This window comes from Vicugna pacos, chromosome 3, assembly GCF_048564905.1.
Source record: "Vicugna pacos chromosome 3, VicPac4, whole genome shotgun sequence".
Lineage (NCBI taxonomy): Eukaryota > Metazoa > Chordata > Mammalia > Artiodactyla > Camelidae > Vicugna > Vicugna pacos.
The window spans coordinates 29,552,538-29,567,822 of NC_132989.1; the positions used below are offsets into that span (position 1 = coordinate 29,552,538).

At 34.4% G+C, this 15,285-nt stretch overlaps 1 protein-coding gene across 6 annotated transcripts in view; it reads left to right on the forward strand.

The window, feature by feature from the left end:
- The window catches only part of RAPGEF6 (Rap guanine nucleotide exchange factor 6), a 202,344-nt gene that overhangs the window by 70,030 nt on the left and 117,029 nt on the right, over positions 1 to 15,285 (forward strand). For all 6 annotated transcript variants that reach the window (XR_012069590.1, XR_012069596.1, XR_012069598.1 and 3 more), the window contains one exon: positions 4,096 to 4,239. Coding sequence is in view for 2 of the 6 variants with exons in the window: in XM_006212844.4 (XP_006212906.1) it covers positions 4,096 to 4,239 (144 nt within the window). In the remaining 4 variants the exon portion in view is untranslated. The remainder of the gene's footprint in view (positions 1 to 4,095; positions 4,240 to 15,285) is intronic.

Genomic DNA, 15,285 nt, shown 5'->3' on the forward strand with positions numbered 1-15,285 from the left:
AGGGATTGCACTTGAGGGGGATTTTTATTTTGGATACTTGTCAGTTCTTAACCTGTTTGGTTGCATTTATAATCTCTGGCTCATTTTCAAGTTTCTTTTAAATTTTTTATTACAGCTTTATATTTTCTGATATTTCCAATATATTGAAATATTTGCAGATACAATTCTGCTGTCTTTTTTGTCCATTATTGCTCATCATGTCTTATTTGTGCTTGTGATTGGGTTTTGTTATTGTTGGGGTTTTTTGGTTTTTGTTTTGGGGTTTTTGGGGGGGATTTTTTTGTACGTAAGTTCATGTGTCTTGAACTTTAGGTGTGGAAATTCTTTAGACGTTTGGTTTAAAGTTGCGTTCTTGCAACAAGGTTTTAGAGGCTTATGCACTTAAGATATTATGAATTAAAATTACAGACTTGAATAAAAGATAATTTCTCAGGGGAAAAGCTTTTTTCTTCCGTTGCTCCCTCCTCCCCACCTCCTCCGTGTATACCCCATACTCCCAAAATTCTCTCAGTGCTAAGCAGTTTTTCTTGCTGTCTTCTGCTGGATGAGTTTAAACCTTGCTCACAATCCTTACAGTGAGGGTATAGGTTTTTAGGATGAGTTAAGTCTCCTATTGGTTCCCCATCTCTGGTGGATTTTCTGTTTTATTCTCTTTCTCTCTTATCCTACAGCCATCAAAATGGAAGATCTTTTCTCTAAAGTTAAGAAATCATCGATGAATTAGGGGTTTTGTTGCTAGCCTACCTCCTAGTATTCTTGCCTTCACTTTATTCTTTGCATTTGGATTCCTTACTTTGTGCCATTTCACTATGTGTTTACAAGGTGTTTTTTTTTTTTTCTTCATGTTTGAGTTTTATTCAGAGGGAGCTTTGTTAAGGGCACTTAATCCTTTATACATTGTTTACTTTTTGTTGTTGTTGTTGTTCATTTAGTAGTTTTTCCCAAATGTTTGGGCTTAGAAACTCCTTTCCTAAATTTAATTTACTACTATTTATATTTTGAAAATCCTTTATTGTTTAAATCACTGCTTCTGCTCAATAAATGGTATCTATTATAAGCTCTGAGAATCATATAATACTGGAATTTCACCTACAGTAGATAATCTGGTTCACCTGTGGTATAGGGCAGTATAAAGTAGATGAACTTTTTAGTCACACTTTGAATCCTTACTCACCCACTTGTTTGAGTTATTTCAATTTTGTGAGACTGTACCATCTATTGAAGACTAGCAATATAATAGGGTCATTCTGAGCCTTAAGGGATGTAACTTGGAGTTTCTGGTACATGGTCTAGTGTAGTGATTTAGTAAATACAGTGGTTCTCCCATCACTTTTTAGAAGAAGAAATTGAATCTCAAGGAGGAAACATGTATTTGCTACCTACACAAAATTCTGTAGTTGTTGAGTCAGAAATTAATCCCCTGTCTCTTCTGGGTTTTGCCTTTCATAACAGTAATACTCAATAACTTATTCTGCCTGCTTGTATTTCCAAAGTTTAACATACCTGGGGAGAAAGAATTTAATGTAATGCCCACTTTGGTAAACTTTTTGAATAAGTGAACAAAGATGAATATGAGTATAATGCAGTTCCTGTCCTAAGGAGTTTATAGTGAGGTAAGCTTATCTAATAATTATGACCAATATGCTTAGTGCTATAAAAGAAGTAGTTTCTTCCTAGGGCAGAGGTGGGGTTGTTTGAACTGGGTCATGAGGTTTGTGTAGCATGCCAGGATGCTAGCAAAGGAAGAATGGGCTTTTAGGGAGAGTAATGCAAATGTATGCAAAGGCCTGAAGGCAGTCTAGGTTGCCTACACATAATAAACCAGTTGCAAGGAATGTCTCTTGTGATTATGAAAGAGGTGACTATTGAGATGTGTCTTAAATGATTGGTAGTGTTTTAGCATGTGAAGATAGAATAGATAGGGTAACAGATACTGAGGAAATAAGTAAAGTTACTTAGCAGAATATAAGTTACTAATGTATAGGCACCTATGAGTAGTCACACTGATTTAGCTGCTACTTACCCTTGAGCTCTCACACCTGAAAAAGAACATCTTAGACATAGACTCTTTCTGAGAAGTCATCAGGAAGTTTTGCATATCTCACTAGAGCTTGTAGATGAGAGAGTTTTTTGTGGGGAGGAGGATAAGGGAGCAGTTTTTCCAGGCTTCCACGTATAAGATAAAGCAATAAAAATATTTTGGGGATAGAGTGTATGTGGCTTTGAATATCAAATGTAATAGCTTAAAATTTATTTGGTAACCATTAGCAGCCCATTGTAGCATTTTGAACAGGAGACCTGACGTAATGATGATTTATCTAGGTGATTTGTCTGACCATGTAGAATAGAGTTAGGAACATATCTGAAGCAGCAGGCTCAGGATTAAGTAAATAAGACTTGAAAAAGGGCTGGTGGTAATGGGAATGAAAGAAAAGGCACTGTGAGAGGGATTTCTAAAAAAGATTTGACAAATTCTAAGAAATGACTGAAGATAAGATTTAGAAGACAAGCAGGGGAGTTGGAAATGTTGAAATTTCATACTTGGGTGACTAGGAAATTTCTGATATTAGCGAGAGATGTGACATTAGCAAAAAAAGTAGTTCAGGGAGAAAACTGAAACCTGGTTTAAAGAAAACTTCAGACCATGTCAATATTCCTTTGTAAAAGTAATTTTTAAAAATTATGGTGTAGTCTGTAGTTAAATAGGCAGTGTAGTCTTTTTTCCCTTCCAGCTTTATTGAGGTATAATTAACATACAGGACTGTTCTAAGTTTAAGGCATACTGATTTGACTTACTGTGATAATCACATCAAGATATATGTAAGTTTTGTGAACATCTGTCATCTCATATAGATAGAAAATTAAAGAAATAGGAAAAATTACTTTTCTTGTGATGAGAACTCTTAGGATTTACTCTCTTAACTTACAACATACAACAGTTCCTATATATAACATTTAACAGTGTTAATTATATTTATCATGCTGTACATTACTTCTCTTGTGACTGAAAGTTTGTACCTTTTGACTGCCTTCATCCAGTTCCCCCTCCTCCTAAACCCCTCCTCTGGGAACCACAAATCTTGCCTCTTTTTCTGTGAGTTTGTTTGTTTTTGAAGTATAATTGACCTACAGCACTGTGTTAGTTCCTGTTAGCGAAAATAGTGATTTGGTATTTCTCTACATTTCAAAATGATCACCACGATGAGTCTAGTGACCATCTGTCACCATACAGAAATATTACATAGTTATTGACTGTGTTCCCCTCACTGTACATTTCATACTCGCGACTCCTTTATTTTGCGGCTGGAAGTTTGTACCTTTTAATCACCCTCTCCTGTTTCTTTCCTTCCCTCCAGCCCTCTCCCCTGGCAGTGTAATCTTGTATCAGTAACATAAGCTTTGGAGACAGGCCTGTATTCCGGGTCACCTTTAAAGGTATCACTGTTATGAGACTGGAAAGTCACTGATCTCTTTGGGTTTGACATTGCTCATCTGTAAACTAGAAATAGCAATACCTGATTACAAGGCTGTTGTGGAAACTAAATAATGTAATATATATGCGTGCTGGCCTATTTTAAGCCCTTGATAAATGTTAGTTTTCCCTTCTTGCTTAGAAGATGCCAGCCTTTTGTATTTTTGGCTTTTTTCACACATTAAGATGGACACCAAAGGATAATACATGGAGCATTTTTGTTTCACTGTTTAGCAATTCACTGAAATCATAACCATGATTGTTTGCTAAAATGTGTGTGTAATCTGGCAGCTTGTAATTAGACTCAAAAGTTGTAATTGTTGAAAGTGTAGGTGTAGTTAACAGCCATCATTTCTGGTAAGTGACGTTACTTAGAGGATATATGTTTATGTGAGCAAGAGAGACTGTTTCCTGAAAGGAAACTGTGGTCTCGAGATCTTTATAATATTATCACCTTTAATCTTTCTGAACTCAAGAGCATTGTTCTATACAGACTGTTTTCTTTGAGGCAGTTTCTTGCACGAAGTAAATGAAGCCCCCTTATGAGTCTATTAAGACTCCATAGACTGTCAGTAATATGGAAAAATTGGATGTTTAATCAAGAATGTGAACATGTGTTTCAGGTAGAGAATTCCAAAGATAATGAAGATAGTATTTTACAAAGAGAAATTCCTGCTAGACAGTCTCGAAGAAGGTTTCGGAAAATTAACTATAAAGGAGAACGCCAAACCATTACTGATGATGTGGATATTAACAGCTATCTTTCTGTAAGTATATTTGGGGACATTTCATGGATCTTCCTTAATGTTCTTACGCAGTATCTTTAATTTACGTGTATTTTTGGTAATAACAACACATGGAGCTCTACATATAAAAGTTTGGGTCAGGTAAATATATTTAGGTAATTTTTTTAAATGCTTCTACTGTGTTGAGTTGGGTAGAAATACTCTTACAGGTGGGTTTTTTGTTTTTGTTTATACGATGCAATTTTTTCTTAATGTATCTTTTTAGAAATATTTGTGGATTTTCTTGCTTTTGTTGCCTGAATGGAATATAGATTAGAGTCCTCAGAACTCCGGATATAGACTCATTGGGAGCTTTTTACTGTTACGCAGTAACAGAAGTAAAAATGTCAATTCTTCCATTAAGGTGGAGGGAAATTATACTTACCGTGTGTTGTGTTTTCACATGCAAATATTGAAAAAGAGGCAGATGAAAAAATAACTTTTGTAATACCAGAAGAAACATAAACTGTTTATTCAGAAGTCTTTAATTTGGTAGTGGTAGGTGCTTCTTTTTAGACTGAAAAGTAGTTAAATCAAGAAGTGAGGATTAAAAAAAAACCAAAGGAAACCATAAACAAAACAAAAATGACAACCTATGGAATGGGAGAAAATTTTTGCAAAAGATGAAACTGACAAAGGCTTGATCTCCAGAATATATAAGCAGCTTATACGACTTTATAAGAAAAAAACAAACAACCCAATCCAAAAATGGGCAGAAGACCTAAACAAGCAATTCTCCAAGGAAGAAATACAAATGATCAATAGACACATGAAAAAATGCTCAATATTGTTAATTATCAGGGAAATACAAATCAAAACTACAATGAGGTATCACCTCACACCAGTCAGAATGGCCATCATTCAAAAGTCCACAAATGACAAATGCTGGAGAGGCTGTGGAGAAAAGGGAACCCTCCTACACTGCTGGTGGGAATGCAGGTTGGTGCAGCCGCTGTGGAAAACAGTATGGAGATTCCTCAAAAGACTAGGAATAGACTTACCATATGACCCAATCAGCCTGCTCCTGGGCATATATCCAGAAGGAACCCTACTTCAAAAAGACACCTGCACCCCAATGTTCATAGCAGCACTATTTCCAATAGTCAAGACATGGGAAGAGCCTAAGTGTCCATCAAAAGATGACTGGATAAAGAAGAAATGGTATATTTATACAATGGAATACTATTCAGCCATAAAAACCTACAACATAACACTATTTGCAGCAACATGGATGCTCCTGGAGAATGTCATTCTAAGTGAAGTAAGCCAGAAAGAGAAAGAAAAATACCATATGAGATTGCTTATATGTGGAATCTAAAAAGAAAAACAAACAAACAAAATATAAATACAAAACAGAAACAGACTCATAGACATAGAATACAAACTTGTGGTTGCCAAGGGGGTGGATGGTGGGAAGGGACAGACTAGGAGTTCAAAATTTGTAGATACTGACAGGCATATGCAGAATAGATAAACAAGATTATACTATATAGCACAGGGAAATATATACAAATCTGGTGGTAGTTCACAGTGGAAAAAATGTGATAATGAATATATGTATGTTCATGTATAACTGAAAAATTGTGCTTTACACTGGAAATTGACACAACATTGTAAACTGACTATAACTGAATAAAAAATGTTAAAAAAAATAATTGTTTTTCAAAAAGAAGAATTCGGGATAGTCCAAGAAAGAATAAATCCAAGTGTATTTATTATAAGCTTTCAATGGAGTCATGTTCCCCCCACATATAAAAACAGTGTAGAGATTGATGGCAGCAAAATTCCCAAGGATATGTTTAGTTCTTTTGGTTGTCAGAAACACAAATTTACCTCTTCCATGTTAGGAATAAGGAGGATGATTTAGGGAGTTGTTTGTAGTAGAATAAATATTAAAGTTAAGGCAGCTCTAAGGATTTAGTTACATTTGCCTAATTTCATTAATTGAGTACTCTATTTCTGACAACAAACTGTAACATATGAAATAGTCTTCAAATTTTTTTATTACATAAGGTTCATTTCCTGATATTATTTAATAATTTCCTTTTGTTTTTATACAATAAATTTCCCTGTCACTAATTAATTTAAGTTTTGCATTATTATACAAGTGATATGTCTGTTTTTTAAAACTTAAAAGTTGATTAGTCACACCAGCCAATTATGTAATTTTTGGTGACATTTTATATATTCTTGGGTAAAGCTTTTTTCAACATATAGAGAGATAGGTAGGCTCTTTGGGTAACTTTGTAAAACAAATACTTGATCTGTTTTTTAACTTTAAAAAACAGATATATAATCTGAACATCTTTGAATATTATTAATTTTTTAACGTTATTCTTAGTAGTGTTGTACTTCATTTTAATAATTGCCATGATTTACTTATTCAGTTCCCTATATTTTATCATTTGAATTTTACTAGTTTTGTTACTGTTGTTTTAAAATAAGGTGCTAAGTGATTTTGTAGTTATATATGCCCATATCTTGATTTCTTTAGAAAAAATTCCAAGAAGAATAATTGCCTGAAGTTTGTTCAGTTGCACTGTTTGGTTCTCCTTGTATGAAGAAGAATGCATTGTTTGTGTGTTTTGATTACTTACTTATTCTAGTCTCACCTGTAGTATGTTCTTTTCCCATATAGTTTTGGTGTCATGTAATAAAATCTAGACAGATTGTATATTTTCCCTTGGTAGCTGTGGCTTGTGCTCATGAGTCATTTACTTTTAGTCCTCATATGTGCCCGGAGCTGTTCTCTTTAGGATATGCTGGTTTCCTGATTGGACCAGAAAGCAGTAGGCACACTGCTTGGGATTCTGTCCATAAACTCAAAGTAAAGTGTGGCATTTTTACATGTAAAGGCTTGTTCAGCTAGTTTTAGGTAGTTATCCTGTTGAGCTGTCAGCAGTTTGGCAGCTCATGGAAGGGAGAGGACTAAGTTGATTCAACTTAGACAAGACATATTATTAACCATTAGACTGAGTTAGAGAATGATTTGGTCACGTTACTTGCATGTGCTATCTCTTGAAGTAATAGGAGTCTTTTCTCAAAGGGATATTTTTCAGGCATCTTAGAAAATACAGTGTTAAAGAGGTTTTAATTTACTTTTAAATAAAACCTATGCATCTGGCCAAATTCTTCTGTATTGGTAGTTACTCTTGATAAGGATGCTTTGTAGCAACAATTTTTTTTTTTCTTTTCATTGTTCATTTCCAGGGTATAGCAAAGTGATTCAGTTATTTTTTTTCAGATTATATTCCATTATAGGTTATTATAAAATACTGAATATAATTTCCTGTGCTGTACACTAAATCCTTGTTGCTTATCTATTTTATGTATAGTAGTTGTATCTGTTAATCCCATTTTCCTAATTTGTCCCCCCTCCTCTCTCTCCCCTTTGATAACCATAATTTTGTTTTCTATGTCTGTGAGTCTGTCTGTTTTGTATATAGATTCATTTGTATCATTTTTAGGTTACATGTATAAGTGATACCATGTAATATTTGTCTTTGGCTTAACTCACTAAGTATAATATTCTATAGGTCCATCTATGTTGCTGCAAATGGCAATATTTCCTTTTTATGGCTGAGTAATATTCCTTTCCATACATATACCACATCTTAAGCAAATCATCTGTGGACCTTGGGTTATTTCCATGTCATGGCTGTTATAAATAGTGCTGCTATGAACATAGGGGTGCATGTATCTTTTTGCATTGGAATTTTGTCCTTTTTGGATGTATGCCCAAGGGTGGGATTGTTGGATCATATGGTAGCTCTATTTTGAGTTTTTTAAGGAACCTCCATGTTGCTTTCCATAGTTGCTGTACCAGTTTACATTCCCACCAACAGTGTAGGAGGGTTCCCTTTTCTCTGCACCTTCTTGGGCATTTATTGCTTGTAGACTTTGTGATGATAGCCATGAACAGTGTGAGGTGATACCTCATTGTGGTTTTGATTTGCATTTCTCTAATAATTAGCGATGCTGAGCATCTTTTCATGTGCCTGGTTTTTTTTAACATTTTTTATTGATTTATAATCATTTTACAATGTTGTGTCAAATTCCAGTGTTCAGCACAATTTTTCAGTCATACATGGACATATACACACTCATGTGCCTGTTAATATTCTGAATGTCTTCTTTAGAGAAATGTCTATTTAGATCTTTTGCCCATTTCAGTTGGGTTGTTTGTGCTTTTTGATATTGAACTGTTTGTATATTTTGGAAATTAAGCACTTTTTGGTCATGTAATTTGCCAATATTTTCTCCCAGTCTGTAGGTTGTCTTTTCACTTTGTTTATGATTTTCCTTAGCTGTGCAAATGCTTGTAGTATTATTAGGTCCCATTTGTTTATTCTTGTTTTTCCCTCTTTCCTTAGGAGACTGACCTAAGAAATATTACTGTAATGTATGTCTGCGAATGTTTTGCCTATGCTCTGTTTTAGGAAGTTTATAGTGTCATGTCTTATATTTAAGTCTATCAGCCATTTATTTTTGTGTATGGTATGAGGGAGTGTTCCACTTCATTGATTTACATGCAGTTGGTTGTTCAGCTTTCCCAACATCAGTTGCTGAAGAGACTGGTTTTTCTCAGTTGTGTATTCTTCCCTCCTTTGTCAAAGATTAATGGACTGTAAATGTGTAGGTTTATTTCTGGACTCTTTATTCTGCTTCGTTGATCTATATGTCTGCATGTGTGCCAGTACCACACTGCTTTGATTATTGTAGCTTTGTAGTATTGTCTGAAGTCTCAGAGGGATATGACTCCAGCTTTGTTCTTTTTCCTCATAATTGCTTTGGCAATTTGGGTCTTTTGTCATTCCATATAAATTTTAGAAATTTTCTAGTTCTGTTGAGAATGTCATAGGTGTTTTGATAGGGATTGCATTAAATCTGTAGATTGCTATGGGTAATATAGCCCCTTTAAAAATATTAATTCCAATTCAGTAGCATGGGATATCTTTGCCTTTCTTTGAATCATCTTCCAATTTCATTTATCAGTGTTTTTTATAGTTTTCACTGTGTAGGTCTTTCACCTCCTTGGTTAAGTTTATTCCTAGGTGGGTTTTTTTTTTTAATGCAATTTTAAGGGATTTTTTTTAACTTTCTCTGATATTTCATTATTGTAAAGAAATGCAACAGATTTCTGTATATTAATCTTGTATTCTGCTATCTTGCTGAATTCACTTATCAGTTCTGATGGTTTTTGTATGGAGAGTTTCGGGTACTCTATATAGAGTATCATGTCATATGCAAATAGTGACAGTTTTAGCTTTTCCTTTCCAATTTGGACACCTTTTATTTCTTTTTTTTGTTTGAGTGCTGTGGCTAGGACTTCCAATACTATGTTAAAATAGAAGTGGTGAGTGGGTTTCCTTGCCTTGTTCCTGAATTTAGCAGGAAAGCTTTCAGCCTTTCACTGTTAATTATGATGTTGGCTGTGAGTTTGTCATAAATGACTTTTACTGGATACGTTCCCTCTATACCTACTTTGGTGAGAGTTTTTTCATGAATGGATTTTTGTCAAATTCAAGAGCTCTTAATATTGCTTAGACAAAAGTGACTCTGTTTATCATTGTCATAGAAGTCTGTGACCTCTCTCAGAACTCAGAGTAGAAAACACAAGTTTGGAAGAAAATTACCAGTTCTCGAAGCCAACTTTAGTTTCTTAAGACACTTACATTTGTTTTGCTGAAAAATCGAAATAGTTTTTTCTGTGCCAGTTGAGATAGTCATGTGGTTTTTGTCTTTCCTTTTGTTGATGTGGTGTATGATTTGCATGTGTTGAACCATCCTTGGAACCCTGGAATAAGTCTGACTTGCCATAGTGTATGATCCTTTTTATGCATTTTTGGATTTGGGTTGCTAATATTTTGTTTAGGATTTTTACATCTGTATTCATCAGAGATACTGGCCTGTAATTTTTTTTTTTGTAGTGTCTTTGTCTGGTTTTGGTATCCATGTGATGGTGGCTTCATAGGATGAATTTGGGAGCGTTCCTTCCTCTTCAATTTTGGAATAGTTTGTGAATGATAAGTATAAGCTCTTGTAGCAAAAATCTAAATTAGTATTTGTGAAAGCATCCTGTAGATAACTGATTTTATAGCTATCATTAGGAGCTTTATTTCTTTTGTTCCACTGTCAGCAGTTCAGAGAGGGAGATCGGGAGGAATCATTCTTTAGATAATAGGAAATTTGATAATTTTCTCATCTGTAAACCATCTTCAACTTATTCTTGCTGGAGTGCTGAAGGTCAAAAATTCTTAAAAATGTAAAGAATATTTTGTTAACTGTTGTTTTCTTTATCTTAATTATGTTCAAACCAACACATCAAGCTTTTGTGAACATTAAAGATTTTGCGTGTGTTTTAAAATTACTTTCTAAATGAATGCTTGGAATTGTTGAAAAAAACGATTTATTCTTATGAAATATTTTCATAGTTTTGTCATACACATTGCTTCATGTAATGATGAGAACCATAATCTTAATGTGAAAGGTTTTTTTTAATGTTAAAAAGAGCCCTTCTGTAACTGTAATGATGTTTTTGAAACTCCTTTGGGTATTACTCTTAGAGCTTGCGACACTATTAAATGTCTTCGAATATTCTCAGTAATTTCAGAGCTTTTATCTTTGAGGAGGATATATTTGATATTTAGAAACAGCATGAAGGTGATTGGGTGCAATATTCAGTGAGTAGGATGGATAATTAAGCCAAGTAGAAGTAGTCTAGTATTTAGATGAGCCATCTGTCTTGAATTCTTCCTTCCCTAACTGTATGAGAGGGGACATTTTATCTGAACTCTTCATGCTTTGGTTGCTTTAATTCTAAAGATAAGGATGGTAGTAACTGGTCGGCCTGTCTTAACGTGGTTGCTGATTTACTTAGAACATGTGTGCATAGTCAAGGTCTAGTCAGTCAATGATATAGATGTCAAGATAGATTCTTCCTCTCAAATGTTTGTGCCCTCCTCTCATATTACCCATGTCATTGCCTTAGTGTTCACTGCCATTCTTTCTCGAAGTGTTGTAATAGCATGTCCCACGCTCCCCTAGGCAACTTTCACTGTAAAAGCAGTATTATTTCATTTTAAGAGATGTGAAGACTTTTTTAAGAATTGAAAAGTGTTGTATAATCTCTGTGTTAAGATATCTGCTTCATCATTTTGTTTATTTGATTTTAAGATTTATTTTTTCTCTTTCTGGTTTCCCTACTCCTAGCATTATTCCTTAAATCTTCTCCTATCCCCTGCCACCTACTAGTATATTCATTTTTTTTTCAGTCCTAAAAGAATGTTTTAACAGTATTATTTCTATTAAACTCTGAACTCTTTTCATGGCCTACCACCATCTATCAGAAATTTGAGTGATCTAGCCTTTAAGGATCTAGCGTATAGTCTAGACCAGTTCTGTCTATTAGAACTTTCAGCAATGATGGAAATGTTTTATATCTCTCCTTTCGAAATTGATAGTATCTAGCCACACGTGGCTACACATTAAGCCACACTTATTAAAGTGTTGCTGCTATGACTAAGGACTTTAATTTTAAATTTACATTTTTAATTCTAATTTAAATAATTTATATCATCTTATGGGAGGAGTCCATGATATTTTCTTGGGAGGGTTAGGTACATATCTCTGCATTCCTGTAATATTCCATGCATATACCAGTGACCATTCATTACACCACCTTGTAATTATTCAGATGTCTGTCTCTCCTGTCTGAGTATATATGCCTTGAAAATGTGAACCATAATCATATCCTTAGAGCATATTGCCTGTCAAAGAAAATAGAGTCCTTGGTTTTATATCAGCTTGTTTAGGTTCCCTTGTAACATTGGGCAAGTTATGTCACCTTTCTAAGTCTGTTTTTATATATAACCTATAGATGAGTGAAAGAATTAAGTAAGATAATATATATAAAGGGCTCTGCCTAATGTTTGATGCTCTAAAAAATCAAGCAGTAATGTCAGCAGCTTCTAGTTCTGTTGTTGTTATTGAAAATACTCAAAAATATCTTTGTTCCTATTGCTAACAAAGTAACTTTATTTATCTATTATTGGATATAAAACATGTTTACCAAAATATGTAAATATATTAAGACAACTAAAAAAGGAGGCTGAAGAATCAAATAGAGAATACAGATAAGAAAAATGGAAGCAGAAGTTAGAACAGATAAGAAAAATAGAATCGAAAGTTAGAACAACCAACAATCAACCAACTGTGCCCTTCCCAATTTTCTTGTAGCCTAGACTCAAAATTGCTCAGTTTAAACAAAGCAATTTCTTTGTTTAACCTTACAAGATAAAGTAGTTACAAAGTGTATGGGAAACTCACTGAATGAGTTGCTTTATTAAATACAATGAATGACTAGAAGCCAATTAAATGATGACAGGAAAGATCTGCCAGAAACTGATGACTGGTTTGGAATTACTGACTTGAAGTTCTTTTTTCTGTTAGTAGTTACGCAAGGTCAGTAGTTTAGCCTAAGTGTCTTAAAATGTAGTTTGCGAAATGGTTCTCGGGACATGGGAAGAAATAGTACAGTTTATATTTACATGTACTGTTATCCTCTTATATTTTTTGTATTTTTGTGTATATTTCATAATGAACACAAAACACTTTTGCTGGCAATACATGTATTAATTTATGAATAAATTACATATGTTAGAAATGTAGCTCAGAAGTACTTAATTTTTAAAGTACCGAGATTATATGATATCTCAATCCTTCTTCATTTGGCCCCTGTCTACCTTTTCAGCCTTCTAGCCCCATTATTTTGTTGGACATCCCTTCCTTTGGTTCTTCTTTCTCCCTGAAAGGTTCCTACAGGCATCTTTGTGTGATGTAATTCTGTCCTTTGATAATTCAGCTTGAATCTTAACTCATTGTATCCAGAATAGCCTCCTGCCATATCCCCCTGTCATAAGTGTTGCTCAGCTCCCAAGACCCCATTCATCAGTGAACTCTTTGAAGAAGTCTTTGGTCACATTTCTTGTTGTTAGAGCACACATTTACCCTCACTGGTCCTATAAGATGTTACACACACTTACATGCATTACGCTTATGTAATTATGCTCTATTCTGAAGATAACAGAAAACAAAATTAACAATTTTAGAATTTTTTAAATGTCTATTTTTATGTAAAGTTGTTGAATGTGTTTTATTTTTTAAAGTATTTTTATTGAAGTATAGTCAATTTACAATGCTATGTCAATTTCTGGTGTACAGTACAATGCTTCAGTCATACAGTAGTACTTTGTTTTGCTCACCCTTTACATATTTTTGTTCTACCTAGTTCATTCTTCTGGCATAGTATGTTTGATTTTAGGCTCAGAAGTAACTAACGCAACAAGCATCTCTTTCTCATTTGCTCATTTTGTGATTGCACCTTATGTTCCCAGTTCTCCTGTAGTGCTCCACGTTTTGTTTGCATTCAGAACATATAGAGAGAGATTGACATGTTTGTCAGTGCAGTTGAATGAGAGTCCAAGGCTGATTGCCAGCCCCACCTCATGGAGTGGGTCTTAGTCCGCTTAGGTTGTTATAATGAAATACCACAGACTGAGTAGCTTAAAAACAACAGAAATTTATTTCTCAAATATCTGGAGGCTGGAAGTTCGAGATCAGGGTGCCAGCATGTTCAGATTCTCTTAAAGGCCTGCTTCTGCATTGTAGACTATTTACCTCTTGTTGTCTGTTCACATGGTGGAAAGGGCTGGGAACTCTGTGGGGCCTCTTTTATAAGGGCACTAATCCCAGTCATGAGGGCTATTTGCTCATAACCTAATCACTTTCCACAAGCCCCACCTCCAAATATATCACCTTAAGGAATAGAACTTCAACATGAATTCTAGGGAGACACAGACCTTCAGACCATTACAGCATCCCAGCATTTGTCTCAGGACTATCAATTTGTACTTCCAAAGAAACTAGGAGAGAGTAAGTTTAATCCTTGATATGGGTAGGTTTTTAAGAGCCAGATCCCTTAATTTGATGTAACAGAAAGACATTAAACTAGGAATCAGATTGTATGCATTCCTTTTCTATCTCAAGCACCAATTTGTAATGTTAACACATTGATCACCATGTCAGCAAAATCTGGGTGACAGTTGTGTTTCCTCAGGGACCACATCACCCAGATATGGGTGACGCTTTCCTTCATCCAGTTACACAGGTTTTTACAAGTAATTTACAGCAGCTTTCATTTGTAATACAGGTATTTAGTAGTAACAACATATATATGCAGATAGATAAAATATTACCCATATTTTATATAATACAGAATTATATTATGTTACTTTCTGTGATATTTGCTGAAACAATTTATACAAAGCTGTGGTGTTCTACGACAACTAGGACAATATGTTCCTGTCTTTTTTACATTTTTTCTAGCTTCTTGTCTTTCAAAAGTTTACCTGCTTTTCTGGTAACAGAGGACGCACATTCTTCTGATTGTTTTGCTTTGTGGATTTTTTCTAATTTGTAAATTGTGAATCACTTCTCCTTTATCCCTGTGTATATTATTGGACCTATTATTTGGAGAATATAACCATTCCTTAACTAAAAGTTCCCTAAATTCTGGTATTTTAATTTTTTTTGTTTGGCTTTGCCTGGTGTACAATATGTGCATTTAACAACAGAAATCCCAATAAGTTGATGTAGTGCTAATTTCCGGTACCATTTGATACTTTTTTTTTGTAATGTCGTTGCATTTGAAACCATCTGGTCAGTCTACTGATGCCACTATCCTTTATTATAATCAAGTATGGCTAGTGACTTCATTTTTATAAGATATGGTAACGAGCAGGTGAATTTAAATTGGACATCATAATGGGTGCGTCTTCTGTTGAAAGTATTCTTATGTTCCTAGCATCTTTCCATTTCAGAATGACAATTCCATTATCTCCTTGCCACACCATTTCATCTGTTTTTAGTGGATGGGACGTAACATCTTTTGGCATGAGCTTTTTATTATGCCAGATAGTCCCAACAACATGAGTTTTCACACTCAGAAATTTTAGGGCCAGTTTGTAG